At 30.9% G+C, this 17,953-nt stretch overlaps 1 protein-coding gene across 1 annotated transcript; it reads right to left on the bottom strand.

Moving 5' to 3' along the window:
• Positions 1 to 5,001: 5,001 nt before the first annotated feature.
• LOC114722495 (acidic endochitinase-like) lies at positions 5,002 to 6,042 on the bottom strand. The gene has a single exon (XM_028908542.1). The coding sequence runs from the start codon at positions 6,040 to 6,042 to the stop codon at positions 5,002 to 5,004; it is 1,041 nt and encodes a 346-aa protein (XP_028764375.1).
• Positions 6,043 to 17,953: the final 11,911 nt, after the last annotated feature.

The raw sequence follows: 17,953 nt of genomic DNA, 5'->3' as shown, positions 1-17,953 counted from the left end.
TACAGGTATCTTACTAGTAATATTGCGCATTCTATTACTCTTAGATTGTAATGTACTGTTTGACTCTATATCAAAAAAGAGAAAAATATTATATTAACCCGATGCGAGGTAGATGAAAACAGATTATAAAGAGTATTAAGATAGGAGTGGTAACGTAATCTGCCCCAATCAATGCAGTTTTTTTCTCTAAGAGACACAGTTCAATCAACAATATAGTAGCCAAACAGGTCACCCACTCTATGCGACCTATGCAAGGAAATAAAGGTTATATGGTAATAAAAATTGATCTAGAGAAGGTGTATGAAAGAGTAAACTGGAATTTTCTGCGCCACTGTCTTATGGAACTAAATCTACCAAATCACCCGGTGGAGATCATAGACAATTGCATCACCACAGTTTAGTATTGCTTTGGGCTTTCAATGGTAGCAGATTTGGGCAAATATCTTGGAGTAGCTTTGGATGAGAAACAGGTTATAAAGGAGAGTTTCCATGAGATCGTTGACAGAGTCAAAAAAATGGCTTTCAAACTAGAGAGCTAAAGCCCTTTCTCTTGCCAAGAGAACAACTCTTCTCTTGGCAGTCACCTCAACTATTCTGAGCTATACCATGCAAACATCTTCTCTTCCTAAGCAATTTAGAAGACCAACAGAGCCGTCATATAAGGCTCCACGGCAAAAAAAAACTGGAGAAAGACCCATTTAGCAGCTTGGGAGATGGTTTGCAAACCCAAAGCACATGGCAGGTTGGGAGTTAAATGCATGAGGCTGCAGAATCAAGCATTTATGGCTAAACCTGGTTGGAACCTAATCAAGTGGCGTGAAGACCTACGGGTTAGGGTGATAACGAGCAAGTATAAATGTGGTAATGACTTAAACCTTGCTATTGACATGGAATGACGAGGGTTAAATATGCTGTGTAGGGTACAAAGGAAGCTTGGAAGTACGCAGAAGAGGGGATTGTGATTGACCATGCAAATAGAATAACACGCTGGAAGTATGAACGAAACAAAAATTTCAGCATCAAGAGTGCACAAGAAGCTATCACAAAGGAGTCTAGTGACAATAACGAAGAATGTGTCTAACACGGTTTGACCAGTGATGCTTCATGTGTGTGGTGCCATTACCACTTAAGAGTCTGTGACTCGTCCTTCGTGATTGTCCAACCACTGAGAGGTCGTGGCTTGAGCTGTTACAAGGTGCACTTAATAGCTGGTTTTTCAAAGCCAATAGTGAAAGCTAGATTAAAATGTACACCTTACACAGTCTTCTCTCTCACTTAAAAGAATGGGGTGAGCATTTTCTGCACAATTGTTTGATTGCTCTAGAAAAGGCGAAACCAGTATGTCTTTGAAGGAAAAGTTCATAGCAACGCCTCTTTAAAGGCTGTGGCCTTTTCCACCATGGAAGCCATCAAGTGGGCGAATGATGAGCTCTAGGGAGTAATGCCTAAAGGCAGCTGTACTGTGGCTAGTCAACCGAGTTGTACACCCCTAAGAGGGATGGATGAAAGCTAATACCAATGGGGACTACTCGGCACACACGGGAGGAGTAAGTGGAGGTGTGATTCGAAACAATCGAGGGGAGTTCATATCTGGTTTCATCCTTAGGGCTGCACCAGTGATGCTTTGATTGTGGGGCTTTGGGCGATTTTGTTGGGGCCTAAACTAGCCTGGGATTCAGGATCAAGACTAGTAGTATTAGAAACTGACGCAACTGAGGTTCTCAGGCTGATTAACGAGGCGAATCTCTCGACCCACATTGACGTGTCCCTGATTAAAGAAATTAAATCTATGAGAACCAGAGAATGGACAGTTGTCTTCGAGCATACTCTGAGAGAGAGCAACCAAGTAGCAGACCTTTTTACCAAGCTTGCTATGGTCACGACGCTAGGATACCATCCTATAGTAGTAGCTCCTGACGTGGTGGTGGAAGTGATTCAAAAAGACATGGAGGGGAGCGATGACGATGGATAGTCTATGAGAGCTATATTTCTCATTTGGTATAAGAGAGATAGGAATAGGTGATCATCCCAAACTTATCAGATGTGAACTGTTTAGATTTGATGTATATGGATTATCAAGATTTAAAATTTTTAATTATTTATTTTTAAATAAAAAATTATTTTTTAAAACCAATTGTAGTTAAGAAATTATCTTTATTTTAGATTCTATACCTATCAAAATATTTATTTTAAACAAATATGATTAGTGTAATATTTGGTCTTACAAATTTGGACCTATTTTGGTTTTGGTTCATGAGATTTCAAATTTGTGATTTTAGTCCTTAAAATCTACTCTATTACAAAAAATTAGCCCCTAACCATCAAGTTTTTCTGAGCTGGCACAAATGGTGTTAGTTTGGATGATGTGGCTACGTAACAACATGAGCTAACTAATAAGGTGACATGATGAGCTGGACATGTAATTAGGAAAAGTAAAAAAGAAAAAAAGTCAGGTTTGTTTAAAACGCAGCACGTGAGCACGCAGCACTTGACTCTTTTTTTTCCCCTTCCTAATTTCATGTCAGCTCTTTGTGCCACCTAACATTAGCTAAGTTAGAAGCCACATCTCCCAAACTAATACCGTTTATACCAACTCAGCAAAACTTAATGGCCAAGGGCTAACATTTTGTAGCGGAGTAAATTTTAAGGACCAAAATCAAAATGGATTCAAATTTGAAGGACCAAAAATTATATTAACCCAAATAAATAAAAATAAAACGGAAATCAAATCTAAGATAGTCCAAATCAAATATGAACAGTTCATATCTGATGAGTTGAGTTTAAGGTGCTCATCTAAGTGATGAAGACCTAAACTGGTCTGTAGTAATGATGGGTTAATATGTTGGTTGCGGACTGGCCTGCCGTGATATACACACTATAATTGGACATTTGTGGTGCCTTTCTAATGCCTCCCATCCTTATCATTAGCAATTAATAATAAAAAATGAAATTAATTAAACTTAATTATTTTTTATATAATTTTAAAATTACTTTTTACAAAAATTATTAATTAGCGCAGTTTTAATTAACTACGAAATTTTATTATGTTGAAAAAATTAATACTTTAGGTCAAGCATATTATATTTTAAAATATATTAGAATTTTTTATGATAACGACTTGAGGAAAATATTTTACAAAAAATGTACTGGCAATGACAAATTTAAAACAAGAGCATTTTAGTCATTTAATTATATTTGGAAAATATCATATCAGGCATCACTTCCTTTCCTGAGATTTTGAAGTGTTAGGTGCTTGAATTGGGATTTTATTTTTTGTTGTTCTCTTTTTCCCTTGTATTATGAATAAAATAGTGTTTATATAATTTAGAGTTGCATTTTGTAGCTCAGTGCCTAGTCCAGCCTGATGAAAGCCCATGCAATTTTGGGTGGAGCTAGATAGGATAGGGAAGGGTGGGCTTCTCTGTACAAGTGGTGGCACCCTATCTATATTATGTCTTCACCTTACTTAATAAATAACGTTTTGGACTTTAAATATATTTTTATAATTTCATAACTTAAAATATTTGTTATTTCAAGAGAAGAAATATAAAGACTATAATACAAATTCACATATCGATCTATCATTTCATATTTTCTTATAATTACATAATCAACCACAAGATGGTAAGTTTTCATACGGCATCCATGATCATATATGTTAGCAACTTAAGTCTTGAAATATTTCATTCTACCATATATGTGTATTACATATATATTATGCAATGATATAGTGAATATATGTGTATTATATATAATAAATAGCATTATATATATAGACTTTGGACATGACCAAATGGGTACATTATAGTACATTGCTCAATGCCCAGCCCTACTCGACATTTGAATCGGCCCAAAAATGCTCAATTACTTTTCAGACTACCCTTTTAAGGCTGGGCTGAGCATAATTTTACCAAGCTTGGATGAGCATTGTGAGCTTTTAGGCCTCATAAACATCTCTATTTTATATATATATATATATATATATATCTTTTGTGTAAAAAAATACAACCCCTTGTCCTTAATATAAAAGCTAATTAATTAATTTGGATAAATTAAAGAAGACAAAATAAATCAATTAATTATAACAAATATGATATAATTTTCTTAAATTATATTATCCCAGTATAACATTAAATTTTATATCAACTTATAAGTTAAATGAACCAGTTTGGGAAAAAATAATGTATGAAAGACAAAGAGGATTAATGTTTTATACAACAACAACCAAACTTTATCTCATTACATGAGGTTAGTTTTATGGATTGCACAATGACATTAAACTCTATTAATGACCAAATCTTTGAATGGGTTGTTAATCAAAAGATCTCGTTTAATAAATTTATTGAGTTCTCTTATATTTAGACCAAATATGGCCTCTCATCTCACTTTTATATCATAAAAGGAGGCCTAGGCTTAAAAAAACAAAAACAAAAGATAAAAAGGATAGCAGGCAGTAGTATTTATGTATAACGCTTTGGATATAAATTGTTTGTGTTTCAAGTAAATTAAAAGGGGGGAAATAAAGTAGCATCCAGCACTCTAATTTATTTCTTAAGTATAATTAACAACGTAATCTTATTTTTAGTGTATCCAATATCATCATGTTATTTTCTTGGTGCATTTGGCTCCTAGAAGTTATTTTTTTAGTTATCTCTATTACCGTAATCTTGTTTATGATTTAATGTGTTGGATATATTATAAATAAGATTAAGGTGGTGGAAACATAAAAAAAAAAATAACATTGAGGTGTTGGGTGCATCATAAATAATAAAATTAGAGTACTTGATACACTTGAAAAATAAAATCAAAATACTAGATGTTATTTTATCTAAGAAAAAAGAGCTTAATAACAGTTGCTCAAGGCTCAGATTTATAGAAGTCGGTCTTTATTTAAAGTAAGATGTATTACACGGTAGTAGTCAAACATGCTTCGATCGCACTCGCATACTGGCATGCAAGCCTAGTAGCTTGCCATTATTCATACATATTACATATAGTTTTCTACACAGATTTGGCCAAGAGACTGTTGAATGTCCTTGACGCAGGATCTTGGCATACACATTCACAGACTTTTGTGCCCAAAGCACCCTTTATCTCAGTGCTATAACTGGTTTTCTCGTCATAGTACCTGTTCCAGAGCATGACTCCTCCGAAGTTTGAAGATTCCTTCACGGTCGGAAGAACTTCAGACTTGAGCTCTTCTGGTGATATGTAACCGCTGGATGCTGCGGATGGCTCATTCGAAGCTACTAAACCCAAGAACACTGAGCTATTAGCTAAACCTGGCTTTGACGTCCATTTCGCCCATGATTCAAGAAGGTTTGTGAAGTCGTTGTTTCGTAAATATTCGCACTCAGCCCATTGGCCATAATATAAAACCCAAAGATAATCAAAAAGACCTGTGTCGATTGCGCTGTCCAAGGCACTGGCATAGCAATGTGGGGCTCCTGAAATGTAAATCTTTTCGTCTTGGGTCGAACCATTGATCGCCCTCACAAGTTCGTCCCATGGCTCTGAGCTGTCTTCAATGTGGGCAAGATCGATGCCGTCCAAGGTCACTGCTCCGAGAGGGCCTAATTTGCCGCTGAGAAACTTATCGTAGAGATACTGTGCCAAGGAAGTAGGGTCATCGACGGCATCCACCTCGACGGAAAGAAAGACTTGGATGCCTTTGCTTTGACAGTGTTGGATTTGTGAAGCTAGGGCGGCGCAGTTGCCGGAAGGACAGTGGTCACTCAGGTCTAAGGATGTTGTGTTGCCGGAAACATGGAGGTATGCGATGACGACGATGTTGTAGAGATTAGAGTCGCATGTGTTGGTTAAGGTTCCTTCACCGGATTCGCTGTGTTGTCCCCAGTAGACGGCGATTTTGCCACCAGGTTTGTTCGTGGGACAATCAACGGCATGAGAGGGTTTGACGATGATGATAGAGGACAGTGTGAGGATTGAAAGAAGGAGAATGAGAACTGGTTTGTTGGAAGCCATGATCGATGATGGAAGAGGGTAAGACTGAAGTTTTTTTGGTTTAACTTGGGGTTTCATGGCGTAATGGACAATGCATATTTATAAGAGATATGAGGGCATGGGAAGGACAAACGAGGCAACAACAAATTTTATATAATGTAGGAATTATGATAATATCAGTTACTCCTATAGTCCGCAACAGAAGAGCCACATGAACTTGAATTATGTAATTATAACTAATATGATCTGATCTCTTTAAAATAATTTTATTTAGAGCCTATTTAGAATAACTTATAAGTAATTTTTTTATCGTGATTTACGAAATACAATGTAAGTATGTGAAAAAAGTTTTATTTCAGCTTATGTGAAACGTGCTTCTAAATTATTTCTAATGCTCTACCAAACAGAGCCTTAATGTTAGATTATGGTAAATTAGCTAGTTTGAAGAAAAAATAAATAGGAGAAATAAAATGGATTGATTGATTAGTGGTCTTACCCTCATGAGGAGGAGAACACAAGTTTGAACCTGGAAAACACACTTGTTACAAGAATTTTAACTTTTACGCTTCTGACTCAATAGAGATTAGTTTCAAGTCTCAAGTAACCTGAGGATACTCTGAATTATACTAAAAGAACTCTTTCTCCTTTGATCTTATTTATAAAGAAAAGAGAGAGAAACTTTTTTATCCTATTTATAAGACACATAATTAAATTTTTAAAATGAATATACAATTTTATCTCTATTTATTACTATTGTGTAGGCTTGAGTCTTATAGACCATATTACATATTAATAGGAATAAAATTAAATTGTTAAATTTTAAGATAAAATTGATGAGATTTAAAGTTTTTTTTTTTGAAGGTGCGATGAGAATGAGTTGTAAATATAGTACTAAAGCAGCATATTAGAAACAAGGGAATATTAATTATAACAAGCACGTGTATTATATGGGCGGTCGATAAAAATTCACATGAATCTTATCTCGGCGAAGTTACAGCGAGAGGAATTGTATGATTTCACGATGGTCTCTGTTTTTAACCCGTCGCTCACAAGACACGTACTGCATTCACGGGCTTCATTTTTAATATATTAAGAATAAAATTATAATACTTTTCCGGTTCTTAATATAAGACCTATTTAACTAATTTGCAGACTTGAGTCTTATAGACTATATTACATATTAATAGGAATAAAATTAAATTGTTAAATTTTAAGATAAAATTGATGAGATTTAAAGTTTTTTTTTGAAAGTGCGATGAGAATGAGTTGTAAATATAGTACTAAAGCAGCATAGTAGAAACAAGGGAATATTAATTATAACAAGCACGTGTATTATATGGGCGGTCGATAAAAATTCACATGAATCTTATCTCGGCGAAGTTACAGCGGGAGGAATTGTATGATTTCATGATGTTCTGTGTTTTTAACCCGTCGCTCACAAGACACGTACTGCATTCACGGGCTTCATTTTTAATATATTAAGAATAAAATTATAATACTTTTCCGATTCTTAATATAATACCTATTTAACTAATTTGATTAGATTAAGAAAATTAGGTAAGTTAGTTAATTATAAGAAATATGATATGTTTTTTCTAAAAGACCATAATCATTTTTCTTAATATCCTCTCTCGCTCTTTTACTTGATTATAGTTGAAGGAGTATCTATGGAGATAATTTAGAAAAAATTGATAAATATGAAAAATAAATCTTATATTTAATATCAAAATCAATTTAACAATTTGGTTCTATATTGATAATAGGAGGAATATTAACTACTTTAGAGCATTGAATGTGTTTCTTTTCGTTTTTGTCGGGGGTAATGAATTGAGATCCATCATGCCGCCGGAGAGTCCATGAAAAGCACGTTGAGAATGAGTTATAAATACTCCCTCCGTTCCTTATTATAAGAGACATTTGATACTTATGGCATGTTCCCATATATAAGAAACACTTAAAAGTTGTCTCTATTTTTTTGTATTGATTTCTTATTTTATCCCTATTTATTTTGTCTCCAACTCATACTCTTTCTCCGTCCCACTTCTCTTTCTTTTAATAATTTAATTGTTCTCTCTCATACTCTCTCTTCTTATTAATGAGGGCATTGTTGGAAAAAAACATTATACTTTTTACACATTAATTGTCCTCAACTAATTTTAACTGTTTTTTTATCAACGTAATTTGATTATTTGTCCCTTATAATAAGGAACGGAGGGAGTATTAAATAACACAACAAATAATCTCATACTCTATACAAAATGCAAGAAGCACTTGGTAAATTAGTTTGAAACATACTTCAAGATCCTAAAAACAAATTTAATATAAAAATGTTATAATATTAATTATTCCCCCGCGTACTAAGAGCTACTAAAAATACTATAAATTGTTACTATAATCAGTGAGAATGATGATATTGAATTTTTTAATGTTAATAAAATATTACTAAATATTATAGTATTAAGTTTAATTTTTAAAACAACTATAATTATTATAAAAAATTATTATTTAAGACTAATAATTTTAAAGTTAAAAAACTAAAAATATATCTTTTTAAGTTAAGAAATTAGAAGGCCAAAAATATGCTTTACCCAATTTTTTTTGTTTTGGGACGGGATGTGAAAGTAATTTTGTGTCCCCGCTGTACTCATGAGATGACGTAGGCCCGTACACTTTGGAGCAATAATGTAAACGAGGGACATGAGGGTGCTGCCACGCAAAAATATATATTATCTCCCGTTATTAATATAAAAATTAGTTAATTAATTTAAAAAAATAAAAAAATTAGTTATGTTAGTTATTTATAATAAATGGGTATTGTCTTCACTAAAATTCCCTTACTAATTATATGTAGTAGCTAAAATTACTGTTTAATAAAATATTAATATATACAACTACTACAAATATTATCTCAAAAAAATAAATATAAAAGATAGAATATATTAGAGTATTATATTTTGGACCGAATTAAATATCTAACCAACTTTTATATTAAAAACTGGAGATAATATTTATTTGGAATGACTTATATTGATTAAAAATTTATATCAAAACTTCAAATAAACGCTACTAAATTCACAACTTGTTGATATTGTAATTGTTGTTCACATAGTTGGAGCTTTTATTACGTCTAACTCTGTGACTCAATTAACTAAGTTTTAAAAAAAAAGAAAGAAAGTTACTAAATTAAAATTTTTTAATTTACAACTAGCAGATGGTAAGCTTAAGTTTTAGGTTATCAAAGTTTTTCAATAATGCTGTACATAGTGGTAGTTTGTTTCTTTTTAATTTTCTTTTTTTCATGAATCTCCTAGCGCGTAAGAAGTTTCTCGCTTCTGCTATGGGAATAAGAGGGCTACTACTACTATGATTATTATTAAATCTCTAATAATTGAGTTTTTGTTTGATTTCTACATGTGTTTGATTATATCTAGATGTGGATGTTAATTAACTCGATCAATTCCCGTTTCCAAAAGTGCTTGCAGTTGGGATTTTTTTCCTCTCATTCCCCTTCCTTCTTTCAAAATATACCCAGATGTTTGTTGCCTTACTTCATCTAGTTATACTTGTGTGTGTGTGTGATCCCTTAGCATAGAGCGTCTTTAAGAAAGAATTAATGGTTTTATATATAAATCACCTGGGGAGACTTTAATTATTTTTTAAAAATATTTTCCTTATTGCAATTTAATAAAAGATAATAATAAAGATAAAGATAAAAAAAGTTTTTTTCTTAAAAAAAAAAAGTCAGTAAGTCAACTATTTTTTATCTAATAAAATGATTAGAAGTGAGTTATAATAAAAACTGAATGAAGGAGTAATATTAATAACACTAGTTTTTTATTTGCAAAAGAAGGCAATACTTATGTAGAAATTATAAATTCAATTTGCTAACCAGAGGCCAGGCATACCATTATTTTTATGACGTGAATTAGTCGTGCAGAGTTGATCCCCAAAAGTTGGTGAGAGGAGAAATCAACTTTCTTTTTTAGCAAATTTACAAAAGAATTTAAGTAAATTGGGTCTCAAACACTCAACATATTTAGAATATACCTTTAAACTCAAACTCAAAGAGTACTTACAAAAATTCTTATAAATCATTCACCAATAAAATCTTCATATTAATAAAAGATTTGAACTCATTATGAGTTATAAACTAATTTTTTATCAATCAGATCAACTTTTATATGTACAGTTGATGAACTTTTGAAAGGAAGAAAGGTCAAAACAAAACAAAACAAAAGACAACGTACCGACTGGCAAATAGCCAGGCCAGGGCCAACCTTCGTACTGTGGCCATTCCAACCCACACAACAAACGTGCCCTTTTGCTTTTAGAGTTTTTCTAACAGCAGCTAACTTTTTTATCGGCAAAAACAAAACAGCAATTGACCTAGCCAATTAAATTAGGTCTAGCTATAAAAAAATTAATTTTCACAAAGTGATAAATTAAGAATCAAATTCTCTAAAAACACTCATATTTAATATTTGATAGTGTCTTAAATAAAATTTATTGTAATAAAAGAATAATTGTGTGTAGAAAAAAATACAACTTGTTGATATTGTAATTGTTGTTCACAAAGTTGGAGCTTTTATTATCTTGATAAGAAATATTAATTAACTTGCGGGTTTATATTAAGTAGGACATTCGGGCTGTTGAATACCACTCGCGTTACGTGGTTTTCCCATCAGTCTCTGGTCTGAAAAAGTTACGGGTTTATATAATAGTACCCCACACTGTGTCTCTAAATTAGGATGGACCGTTCTTGAAGCAATAACATCGAGTGAGTGTGAGCCAAATCATACGGGGTTAATTGATAATATATATATATATATATGTATATATATATATATGTATATGTATATCCTTCAGAACGCATATTTCCTTTTTACATGTAAAGGAGATAATTTCCAATAATTCTATTACTCCCTTTTGTCCATAATATAAGCTTGAAATAACTAATTCACAAATAACAAATAATTAGTTAAAATTAGTTAAAAATAATAAATAAGTTAGAAATATATTTTATTTTCAAATATGCCCTAATAATAAATTACTAAAAAAACGATAGAAAATATGTGAAAAAATATGATAAGAGAGATTATGGCAAAAGAAAAAGAATGAATAATTAAGAGTAAAGTTAGAAAAAGTGCATTAAATGTTAAAACAAATATCAAATTGAAGTTTATAAAATAGAACACATTTTTCTCGTAATTTGAAGTTCATAAATAACAACGGAAGGAGTATTTGTTATGATAGTTAATAAAAAAAAATAAAAAACAACCACAACGTCATGTTGGGTTCTGTTAGAACCAATGTCCACGCATGATCAATTGTATATTATTCCTCCAGTCCTAAATATAATATTCTTTTTGTAATGAGTATAAGAATGTTATATTTAGGACCGGAGGAGTATATTATTTATCCTACGCATTTACATTGAGAAGATGTAAGTGAAGCAGTATGATTAGCACAAGCTAGGCATTGTTACAGTGTTCTTTAAAATATGAAGGCTATCTGTATAATTTATTGAGAAAATTAGTTAAAAGTTCTTAATTAGAAAAATTAATTGCGTAAAGATACTTAAGCTTTTCAGCAGTGCGCAATTTATCTTCAAACAGTGCAAATCTTTCTTAGTTGCATACAAATGTCTTACAAGAACTACACCTAATTAAAAATAGGTTGCATATAACTAAAAAAAAACAGAGAGGAGCACACCCTCTGCAAATAGGCTGAGTGTGGGTTTTTAAACAAATTTTAAATACTATCTCTGATTTTTAATATGAGATACTGTTTAATTTTTATTTTGATTCTAAATATAAAACCTCAATCTCTTTGTCTCTTATATTTATTTATTTTTTTAAAATAATCTTTCTAATAAAAGTAATTCTAACCAAAACACTTGATTAATAAAGATATTTTAGGAAAGACAACATATATTTATTATAAATAACTAATTTAATTTATTTTTTAATTTATTCAAATTAGTTAATTAATTTTTATATTTAATAGTGAAGATAATAGTTTTTACAAAATTAATTTTTTAATCAGACGACACTTTAGACCAATTTCTCGTATCTTCCCACTTACATTTGGTTGAGGGTGGATCTTTAAAAGTAAAAGACGTAAATAAATATCACCAAAGCTTGTTTATAAGGTACTTCTAACATGTTTCACACAGATAAAAAAAAAACTTAAAAAGTAGCAAGTACTCCTCTTATCCTATTTATAAGGTACTTCTAACATGTTTTACACAGATTAAGAAAAACCTTAAACTGTATTAACTCTCCATTAAAACATAACAACTTTCCAACTTTACTTTTATTTAATATATACTCCTTTTAAAAAAAGATAACTACTTACACTATAATAAATAAAAGATAAAATAGTACATTCACACTGAAAATTTAATGAAATGACTTATAAATAGAATAAAAAAAATCTTCTCTCTCTGCCTTATAAATAGGACCGGAGAAGTATTTCTTTCCATGACAGTCCACAATCAATGTGGTTGTCAGACGTACGGACTGATGACCGGTGGATATTAACGTTAGTCATGCGGCCAAGTTCCAGAATAATTTAATTACTTGAATGGACAGTAGACCCCACTGCTTCATCAATTATATATCCATCCATCGAACAAACCTGCCATCCTCGTTATCAAAGTGTTCAATTAATGTTGTACGGAACTGTTTGGATAGGAACAGAATATTTTTCGTGGTATACAAAATAAATATATAAAAAATTTTATCTTATTTTATGAAAAAATATTTTAAGAAACACTTTTTGATACCTTCAAACACCCATTTGTTCATGAATCTTCTGGTGTGCAAGAAGTTTCTCGCTCTGCCATGCGAATAAGAGGGCTCTATTTGATCTTGGACTCTGCTTCTTTTATCAGTGTTAAATCTCTAATAATCGAGTTTTTGTTTGATATCTACATGTGTTTGATAATATCCAGATGTGTATGTTAATTAATTCATCAATTCCCTTTTCCAAAAGTGCTTGCATTTGGGATTTTTCTCTTTCCTTCCCTTTCCTGCTTTCAAGACGTATTCTTAATTGCCGTTTGCCACCACAAATGCGAGCTTTAATTTGCGAGGTATATTTGCCTTTTCTATTATGTTTATAAAGAATTATTGGTTTTATATGTAAATCACCTGGTGAGACTTTAAGTATTTTTTTAAAAATATTTTCCTTATTGCAATTTAATAAAAATGGTTATAAAAATAAAGTGTTGAAAAGAGTGTTTTGTTAAAAAAAATTCAATGAGTCAACTATTTTTTATCTAATAAAATGATTAAAAGTGAGTTATAATAAAAACTGGGGGAAGGAATAATATTAATAACACTATTTTTTTATTAGTAAAAAAAAGGCTATACTTATATAGAAATTAGAAATTCAATTTACTGACCAAAGGCCAGGGATACCATTATTCTTGTTAAAGTCAGAACAGGTCTTCACACTCAAAAAACATTTATATGGGTACTATAGAATGCTTATCAACAAAATTCTCACATCAATAAAGGGACTCTAACTTACAACCTTGAAAAATATGAGTCGATTCTTTATCAATTGAACTAATTCTTATTAGCTACTTGTGATCTTTTTTTGTATAAAAAATTTAGGTCAATCAAGTCCTGAAAGCTTATTAAGACTCAGGTATACCTCTAGGTTTAGAGGATATTTACAAAAATACTCACAGATTTTTTACTAAAAAATTCTTTACATCAATAATGAGATTTTAACTTAAGATCTCACGAATTATGAGTGATTCTTTGCCAAGTGAATAATTTTTTGGTTACCTGTAGTCTCTTCTTTTACTAAAATATACTCTTCCGGTCCTTAATATAGGACTCACTTGTTGAGTTGGTTTTGATCCTAAATATAAGACCCATTTCTCATATTTATTAGTTTTCTCTAAATTACCCCTATAGATACTCCATCAACCATAATCAAATAGAATAGGGAGATAGGGTATTAAGAAAGATGATTATGGTGTTTTAGGAAAAATGTGTCACTTTTTTTGTAATTAACCAACTTACCTAACTTCCTTAATCTAATCAAATTAGTTAAATGGGTCTTATATTAAGGATCGAAGGAGTATATGTATATCTTTCTATTAAAAATAATTCTATTTAGAATATTACTAAATATAAATACCTCTTCCCCTAGGTTACCTGTAATCTTTTTTTTTTGTTGCCCACCCAGTTCATCGGAGCTTTGTTCCGGCTACATCTGGATTCGACCCGCGTCTCGCACCTGGCTATGGTGGGTGAGTCTCCCAACGGGGATTTCTACATACGCTAAGGCTCGAACTCGAGACTTTACTTAAGCGGTATCAAACTGCTTACCACTTGGAGCAACCCCTGTTGGTGTTACCTGTAATCTTTTGAATATGCAATTGAAGAAATTTTCACGTGGGGGAAAATCAAAACGAAAGGCCCATTGTACTGACTAGCAAATGGCCAGGCCAGTGCCACGTTAGCACAGAGGGCCCACTCCATCAATTATTGCCACGCCCACCAGAACTTGTTCATCATCAATTATTACGTGTAATCTTTTGAATACGCAATTGAAGAAATTTTCACGTGAGGAAAAATCAAAACAAGAGGCCCATTGTACTGACTAGCAAATGGCCAGGCCAGTGCCACGTTAGCACAGAGGGCCCACTCCATCATCCATTATAGCCACCCCCACCAGGAACTTGTCGTTTTGCTTTTAAGGGCCTGTTTGACTTGCTGGGAGACAAGGGATACGAGGAGCGAGGAGAGGCTTTCATCTGTTCTTATTTAATTTGATTAAAAGACCAGAAGGGGGAAAACAAGTTGTGAATTTCATAGCGTTTATTTTAAGTTTTGATATCCATTTTTAATTAATAAAGGCCATTTCAAATTCTATTTAAACATACGAACGAATTTTAGGATCAACACGTAAAAGTTCCTATTGCTTAAATATTTATTTTTCCATGGTCGGGCCCTCTTACCCTTTATTTGCATAATTGCGGTAAGGTATGGCTATGTCACCTAAATGAGTTCATCTCCATGAAGAAAGCGTAGTCAAAATTACTTACACAACCCCCCTCCCAAAATAGATTATAGGACAAAGGATCTACTTTGATAATTATGATATTATTTTATTTTTAGGTAAGTTAAGTTAATTACTTTGATTTAAGATAAGGGTAGCAACATATGCTTTTTTTTTTTTTTCTCAATATGCACCAGATTGACTCATCAATATCCAGTATTATCTGAATCAAACGGTGGTTTGAACACTTTGCTGCTATACACGAATGTAATAATGAAATACTACCTCCACTCTCTAATATAAGTAACCAGTTAATTAATTTGAGAAAATTAAAAAAGTAAAAAAAATTATTTAATTATAATATATCAGTTAAATATAAACTTAAAAAAATACTTATATATATTATTAGATTACATATCAGTTTATAAACAATGTAAATTAATTTGTACAAAAATAATAAATATAATATTTAAAGAAATTTATTTCACTTTTTAAATTTTTCTGAATTAATCAATTAGATCTTATAATTGAAGAATAACTATCAAGTTTTAAGATAAGAATAACAACTTTTTTTTCAAGAGAATGAGGAATAGACTTCATAAACTAACAACTCAATCGTGGGGGGAAAAAACTGAAACTAAATATCCAGTATGCAATTTTGCCTGGGAAAAAAAAAGAATAACACGTATACCATAAAAAATAGCAGTTTTGCTTTCAATTATTAACAATTAGAACTTAAAAATTAACAACTAATTTTAGTAAAATCAAATTCAAAATTTGTTAATAGGACGATGTATTTAAAGAAAAAAACAAATATGCCATAAGGAATAACAACTTTTGCTTTCAAATATTGACAGTTACCAGTTAGAAATTAACAATTACTTTTCACAAAATTAATTCAGGATTTGAGTGATTGAGTCGGTAATTATTTGCGAATAACCAACAACCATACAGCCATCATATAATACTTCTCAAAAATCAAAGTTCTTAATCAATGAAGAAATAATATCACTATTTTTGTTCAATAAGATACTAAAGTGAATGATTAACTCATTCCATACTAAAAAAAATCACACAAATCTTTTGATAACACAGGTTCCTGTTTTTCAATAATATCTCATGATTAAGACAATTGATTAAATCCCGAGAAATTGACTATAAGTTACAAATTAACAACTACTTTTCACGAAATCAATTACAAGGTTTAAGAAAGAATGAATGTAAATTTCAATTAAGAGACGCAGAGATAATCTTCGTTTTTTTAACACAAAAATGTTGATTTTATTTATAAGACGACAAATAAAAATAGTCAAATAATTGCATTCTTAACAAAAAGACAGATGACATATGTAACTCTTGATAAAAAAAAAATATAGTAATAGTTGATAATTAAAAAATTCAAGATAAATAAAACATTCAAATTATTGGCCAAATTTATTAACTCGTTACATCATGTCGAGCTATGTCTCTCAAAACCAGTGTCCACATATGATTAATTGTATTTTGCATTATTTATCTTGAGAAGATGCATGCAAGTGCAATAGTATTATTAGCACAAGCTATTTCTATATTTATATGATGTTTATTACAGTGTTCTTTGAATTATGGGGTCTATCCGTGTAATATCTGGAGAAAATTAGCCAAAAGTTTTTTATTAGAAAAATTAATTATGTGAAGAGACATAAAGATTTAGGTTTTTTAGCAACGCACAACTCATCTTTAGAGGATACAACTATTTTATAATTGTATGTAAATGTCTTTCATTTTATAAATTAAAAATAAATTACTTATAACTTAAAAAAATTTGGCATCCTCTAAAAATAGCTTGCGTGTTGGTTTTAAAGCAAATTTCAAATACTTTTACAAATATTTTTTTTGAATAAGAGAAATTAGACAAATTTCTCATATTTGTCATGTTTACTAGGGATGGATATTAAAAAATGAAAGATATAAACACAGAAATGTCATCGATAAGTAGTTAGTTTTTTCTTTCAATCACAATGCACAATTAATTGGGAGCACATTTCATGTTCAATCGCAATTTGGACCATCTAGCTGATTTTGAATGATTTCAAATTGAATTTAAATGGATTAATATAATCTTTAGTTTCTTAAGTTTGTTTTTAATTTGGTTTTGGTCTCTCAAGTTTTAAATTATAGGTTTTGTTCCTTCAAAATAGTCCAATTATTAAAAAAAATTAATTGTGCGAAGATACATAAAGATCTAGATTTTTTAGCGATGCACAACTCATTTTCAGAGGATGCAACTATTTTATAATTGTATGTAAATGTCTTTCATTTTATAAATTAAAAATAAATTACGTATAACTTAAAAAAATTTGGCATCCTCTAGAAATAGCTTGCGTGTTGGTTTTAAAGCAAATTTCAAATACTTTTACAAATATTTTTTTTGAATAAGAGACATTAGACAAATTTCTCATATCTGTCATGTTTCTTGGGATGGATATATAAAAATGAAAGATATAAATGCATAGAAATGTCACCGACAACTCGCTAGTTTTTTCTTTCAATCACAATGCACAATTAATCGGGAGTACATTTCATATTCAATCACAATCTGGACCATCCAACTGATTTTGAATGAAACCAAATTGAATTTAAATGGATTAATATAATCTTTAGTTTCTTAATTTTTTTTATTTTGGTTTTGGTCCTTCAAGTTTTAAATTATAGATTTTGTTCCTTCAAAAAAATCAATTGTGAAAAGATATATAAAGATCTAGGTTTTTTAGCAACGCACAACTCATTTTCAAAGGATGCGACTGTATATAAATGTCTTTCATTTTATAAATTAAAAATAAATTACACATAACTTAAAAAAATTGGCATCCTCTAAAAACAGCTTGCGTGTTGGTCTTAAAATTTCTTTCAATCACAATACATAATTAACAAGAAGCACATGTCATGCTCAATTGCAATCTGGGCTATTCAGTCGATTTTGAATGAT

The sequence above is a fragment of the Neltuma alba genome, unplaced genomic scaffold (assembly GCF_004799145.2).
Source record: "Neltuma alba isolate B1F8T4 unplaced genomic scaffold, ASM479914v2 tig00012095_pilon, whole genome shotgun sequence".
Lineage (NCBI taxonomy): Eukaryota > Viridiplantae > Streptophyta > Magnoliopsida > Fabales > Fabaceae > Neltuma > Neltuma alba.
This window is presented reverse-complemented; position numbering and strand designations above follow the sequence as displayed.